The sequence below is a fragment of the Macadamia integrifolia genome, unplaced genomic scaffold, assembly GCF_013358625.1.
Source record: "Macadamia integrifolia cultivar HAES 741 unplaced genomic scaffold, SCU_Mint_v3 scaffold1400, whole genome shotgun sequence".
Lineage (NCBI taxonomy): Eukaryota > Viridiplantae > Streptophyta > Magnoliopsida > Proteales > Proteaceae > Macadamia > Macadamia integrifolia.
In genome coordinates this window covers 26159-32563 of record NW_024868190.1, presented here as the reverse complement: position 1 = coordinate 32563, position 6405 = coordinate 26159, and the positions used below count along the sequence as shown (strand labels likewise).

General features: G+C 37.6%; 1 protein-coding gene across 1 annotated transcript; it reads left to right on the top strand.

Annotated features, from left to right (window-relative positions):
* Nucleotides 1-360: 360 nt before the first annotated feature.
* Nucleotides 361-2318, top strand: LOC122063644 (WRKY transcription factor 71-like). The gene is made up of 3 exons (XM_042627337.1): nt 361-986; nt 1305-1448; nt 1676-2318. The coding sequence occupies exons 1-3, from the start codon at nt 493-495 to the stop codon at nt 2037-2039; spliced, it is 1002 nt and encodes a 333-aa protein (XP_042483271.1). The 5' UTR covers nt 361-492; the 3' UTR covers nt 2040-2318.
* Nucleotides 2319-6405: the final 4087 nt, after the last annotated feature.

Genomic DNA, 6405 nt, shown 5'->3' with positions numbered 1-6405 from the left:
AGAAAAGCAAAAAAATTTTTGACCCAAATTTGTCATCCTAAACGTCACGAAATTCGGATTTTCAGGAAAGTGTGTGGTGACGTTGTTTGGCCATCAGCACGGCATCTACGTGGCATTTGAAAAGCAGAGAATGCCCTCTCGACTCTTGTCGGCTACGGTCAAATGCCGGTGCCCTTCTTGGACACGTGTTAGCCTAATTGTCCAATTCTACAGTAAAGTTTGAAACATTGACTACCACTCGAAAAGGAAATGCTTACCGGCTATCACCGGTTCTCGCTGACTCTTGTTCCCCTCCGCCTTTAAGACTTTTTTAGCTCTGAAGTCTATTAGATTATTCTAAGCTTCATAATCCACTGAAACCTCAAACCTCAAAAAGACTGAAAGTCCTCTCCTCTCTCTCTCTCTCAATTTCTCTCTCTAAAGCCTTCAAAACCTAAAACAACAAAGCCTTCTTTCAGAGCTATCTCTGTGTCTCATCTCCTTCAATTTTCCATGTCTGATGAAGCAAGAGATCTCTTTCACCATGACCCATTTAATGAAGATGATGATCATTATCAATCAGCTTTCCAATTCTCTCAGCCTCATCAGAGTCATTATCATCCCTCTATGTATTATAACCAAACTGTTCATGGGGTTGGAGAGACTTCTTCATCTAGGGATCTGCATGGATCTGATCCTTCTTCTTTCATGTCCTTCACTGACTGTTTACATGGTTCAATAGATTACAATTCACTAGCAAGAGCCTTCGACTTTTCATGCTCATCGCCGGATGTTTTCGGCTCCTCCGATAACACTGCTCTGAAGTTGGGTAGTCAGGGCGATTCAGTGGGTACTGGTGACATTTCAGCCACGGCGACGGCGAATTCATCGGTATCATCGTCTTCGAGTGAGGCAGCTGGTGAGGAAGACTCAGGGAAGAGCAAGAAAGATCAACAGCACAAAGGTTGTGAAGAAGGACCTGAAGGGCAAGAAAAGTCTAAGAAAGTGTAGGTTTTCAACTCCCTTTTTGGTCTTTTTTGTTGATAAGCTCTTTTAGGATGAACCCTTTTAAGGGTTTTTTCTCAAACCAATGTGAATCATTGGAACTTTCTTCCCTTCTTCCTTTCTTCCTTTCTTCTTTCTTTTGACAACTTTGACTGTTATGAAATGTAGAAACTGGTAAAAGACTTTTGATTTCTTCCTGATTAGCACCTTTGCTTTCCATATATGTAGCTTTCTACTTCATATCAGTGCTTGCAAATGAAAGTGAATGTAATATCAAGAATCTTAATTACATGTTTGTTCATTTTTGGTTAAATCAACAGAAACAAACCCAAAAAGAAAGTAGAGAAGAGGCAAAGAGAACCGCGATTTGCTTTCATGACAAAAAGCGAGGTTGATCATCTTGAAGACGGATACAGATGGAGAAAATATGGGCAGAAGGCAGTCAAGAATAGTCCTTACCCAAGGTTTTCTTATCTAAATCTCCATATATGCTAAATTAGAATTCAATGGTGTAAAATATATTAGAATATGGCATGTTTGAAGACCTTATGTTCTTGATTGGGTATTTAGTAGAGATGAATCCCTCTAATCCAAGTGAGTGGTGCAGATTGCAGAACTTCTTCTTCAGGCTCAACCCTAACAAACATTTGTGAATATCCTCTTCTTGATAACCCTTCAATTGTCATTGCAGGAGCTATTATAGGTGCACCAGTCAGAAGTGCACTGTGAAGAAAAGGGTGGAAAGATCATTTCAGGACCCTTCAATTGTGATTACAACATATGAAGGCCAACACATCCATCCTAGCCCGGCAACACTTCGAGGGAATGCCGCTGCCGGACTATTAATGTCGCCTTCTATGTTAACAGCACCACCAACCAGACCCATCTTCCCCCAAGATTTTCTGATTCAAATGCCTCAAACAAGCAACCAGCAAGGCACTGAAACAAGCTCCATCTATCCACAAAACCTAACGAGTATTCGGCAGCTTCAGCTTCCAGACTATGGTCTTCTGCAGGACATAGTTCCTTCTTTCATCCAAAAACAAGAACCATGAAGCCTCTACTTAAGCTATCTATACCTCTAATTATCCTACTTACATTGTCTTCCTACATGTATTTAGTATTCTACCATGAACCTATACATGTATGGTATGTGTTAGGGTGTTAAATTCATCTTTTGGACTTATTAGAGCACGAATATTCTTCTTGTTCTTACAAAACGTGCTTCAGTTATGTCAAAAGGTGTATCATACCTTTCTCTTCTTGAAAAGGTGGTCTGTTATGTTTGCAATATGAGAAATGAGGTTAAGAAGGATTGCATGCTTTTACTAAAACTGCATTTAATGTATTTTAATTATTTTGATGTAAAGATGTGGTGGGAATGCAAGAAGTAGGGAAGCAACATAAAAAGCAGGTTTTCTTGGGAAACATAGACTTTATTAGGAGAGAAACTAGGGCCTTATTAAGGGATGGAGCTAGGGGAGAGGGATTTGATATGATTGTAGTGTGAGAAAGGGGATGGTGGGCCTTTACCAGACTCAACTGGCCCTTCTACTGCTAGTCTTTTCTGTTAACATTTTATTTTGAATTCAGATCTGCATTCTAGACAAGTTTTAAATGATGACTTCTCTCTTTGTTTGGATATATGATGGTCAGAAAGTGATCACACCTATACTATTGACCTTTGATGAGTATTCAATCAAGTAGTAAATCTGTTAACTATAAAAGTATGAATTGATGAATGTGGCTGCTCAGTTGAATTGCTTTCTCTGCAAAAGTACATGGGTATGTTTCAGCAGGTATTCACTCTCAGACTGAAAAGGAATCTCAGGTCTTCATTTGTTCTAAGAAACTACCAAAGTTCTTGCCATAGCCCACTGTAAGTAACTTATAGTTGTAATTAAATGCAAGCTTAAATATACTCTGAACAATTCCCTGAAATTAGTGTATGATATTTTAAATAGAATTTTTCATAGAATTAATATGATAGATCAAAGAACGTAAACAATAATAATAATAATAATAAGGCATTCGATTGGAACCATACCCGGATCTATAATGGTTGTTGAAGTGTTTTTTTTTTTTGGGTAGATGTAATTGTGAGTGATAGGAAATAATGAACATTGCTACTTTTATATAGACAGGGAGCAAGAACGACCCATGCCGAAATAAAAGTAAGTACACATCTCTCATGATAAGGCTAAATCACTAAAACCCATTAGAATATCATTCCCAGTTGAGCTTCATCCAACTAAGTCGGTCAATCAACATTCATCCACTAATTTAAACTCACACAATGAGTGCACAATCCATACATGTTCAAAACATTACAAGCTATCTCTATCAACTTTAATTTTAAAAAAGCTGATTAAGATGCTCAAATTCCAAACTCCTAAGACCAATTGATGTGATCGAGCCATCCTGATTAATCATTATTTGATTTGAATTACCAAGTATGAAGTGTAAAGTGTAAACAACACAAAATTCAAAACCATGTGTGCCCACCTCACCGCTGCCCAAATGCTAAATATGCCAAACTTTGATTTCTAGTCCAAGATTAACACTTCCTCAGGCTCTGATATTAATTATAAGTTATCAATTTTACGGTGGCCTGGAGTGGTGTTTGCAGTGCAAGCCGTAGTTGGCTGAGGCCTCAGCGTTCACACTGTTCAAAACTATTAAGACAGCGAGAGAGAGAGAGAGAGAGAAAAGAGAGTAGGAACGCAAACAATAAACTGTCCCTCGCTGCCAAAAACGCGTCTCACAGTCACATTTATACAGCGGTTTCCCCCCACCTAATCCATGATAGTGTTTCAAGTTGAAGCCCAACTCTGTTCATACTAAGTGTGTTACACGCCTAATGGACACAAGAAATGACAAAGTAGCTAGAGTTAGCAACGCATGATGCTAATGCAAGCTTATAAAGAAGGGGTCAAAGAAAGCTTTTAATTATTATATATAGCCTTTTAAAGCTACAAACTACAACATATATTTCTGGGATAGGATCCTCTTCAGTGCCGTTAGAGGATGCATTAGCATGCTTTGACGCGGAAGCGCGTTTATAGGTTACATGCATCTTACTCAAATAGGGGCTTTTATCTATAGTGGGGCCCTTGATTCTTGGCTTCGCCATATCTTGCTAGATCGATGAATAGATGGAGTCAATGGTACGACAAATAGCACTGCCTACATGCGAATTTGCTTCTGACGTCGAGCAATCTCAATTTCACTATAAGATTTGAAGATGACTGCTAGGCTGGACCACCTCAAATGGCGTAAGCCAGATGCAGGGAGACCCGCACGTATGGATTTTGGGATACCCACATGTACATGCCCAAATCCAATGGTTGGAAGGATTTGAGCACGCAGCCCAATACATAGGCACACATCCCCAGTGGCATTGGAGACGATCTGAGTCCACACTCTCATGTGCTTCTTCATCTTCAAGGACCTTTCTTCTATAAAGTCTTACCCTTTTATCTTAGATATGTGATTAATGTTTGATGTTAGGTCTTAAAAAAGCATCAATATATCAAAATTAAGCTAACCAGATTCCTGGGTCCCAACCTTTCAATTGTGTTTAATTGTAGCCCACCTAAGTTTTCGTACCCTTTGTATTCAATTTAGTTATAAATGAGGATGAACTATAATCCAATCTAGTTGGGCCTCAATTTTGTTTTAACCTGATATAATTGTACTGAATTCAATGTTAGAACCATTCACAGCCGTGTCATTACTTGACAACAAAATTTTTTGAAACATTATAATTAAATTGGTCATCCAAGACATCTCTTTCAATGATTAAAAGGAGAAATGACAGATTCACAAGTGATTTGAGTTGATCATGGCAAATCATTCATCTAAAGACAATTTAGAACAGTGGAAACTAGCTAACAAATCAAATGTTTGTTTCCACATAGGACCCCCAAACCGCTTTAATTGGTACCAAAATATTTAATTCAAATCATACTAAATCATGATCCAATCCATTGACTGCCCTGATTGGATTACAATTTTTTGGCTAAGGTTGTGATGTAATATAAAGATTAGATATGTCTTGCTTTAAAATATCTTTCCAATTTAAAAAATGGGAGTAATTGATTATACAAAGGGAGAATGTTTCGAGAATGACACAAATAACTTCTACCACTTGTCATATTGGATGGGGTCCATATTTTGAAGGTAGGTAGACTTTCTTAGATCCCTTCCTTACAAGTCAAGTTTCAATCTTATACGGAGTTTTTCAAATATCAAAATCAAAGAGAAGGATTATACTAAAGTGCATTAAAATAAAAAAATAAAAAAAAATTCAGAAAATACATTATATATGCATAAATGGGAGAACTTTTGATTGAATTTGATCTTAAAATTTAACATTTGACTAATCCAAAACATGACTTATTTACCAATAATTAAATTTATTCAATAAGTCACCCTACCACATAGCTCAAAACAGTAGACTATTTTAACATAGATTGTAAATAAGCCTTGTACAATTTACAAATGATAACAATTGATGAGGGGAATCATTGAACTAAAGAATAAAGACAACTGTCACGCATCTTAGACTGGTGGTTTAGTCAAAATAGTTTCAAGTACCTCATTAATTTGAAGTTCAGTTAATAAAGGACCACAGCCAATTACAAGCCGCCTACAGATTCATTTTGCAAACAAACTTGTGTGCGGCCGCAAAAATGGATGGAGCTTGGGCAGTTGGGCCTGGGCTTTTCCTTAAATTTTTCACGAGCCCAAAAGCCTCAAACATACATTATTTTTTTTTAATACTCAAGGTGTATCTAGTCCCTAAGGTCACTGTGATATCACTTACACAAGACTAAGTAAAGCGGTGAAGGTTTGATCACAGGATCTCGTTTCCTGAGGCGGAGTACTCTGTCCCATCCAACCGAACTACGCTAACCCCTTGCGGAGATACACTATATTATGTATAAAAGAACAAAACTTTACCTGAAAATTTTCTAAATGTTATCCTTGCATGGAAACAAATGAACCCTTTTGTGAAATTGATTTCTTTTAATTGATTTGTCCAGAATGTTGAGACATTACAATATTGATTATGCCCTGTGATTTTAACTTGTGTTTGTTTGTGAAAAAGCCTAGTTACAATGGTAAATCTAGTAACCTCTCAAGCTCAAAAGTGTGCATAAATGATGCTTAGCTAAAGAAAGTGGATGGTATGTTGTCCAGCCACATGAAATTGGAAGACTCAATCTTAGCCAACATCCGTGACATGAAGTATTATGCAATTTGAAGATCAAGGCATTAACCATATGCGGCCTGATGTGGCACCTCAATAAGTCCTTCCGAAGCATGAAGTTGGGAAGCCATGTGGAAGACTCAAAGTAAGACCATTGAAGAAAGTGCCAAGAGCTCAACTGGACAAGGTCAAAATCAGTGTACTGA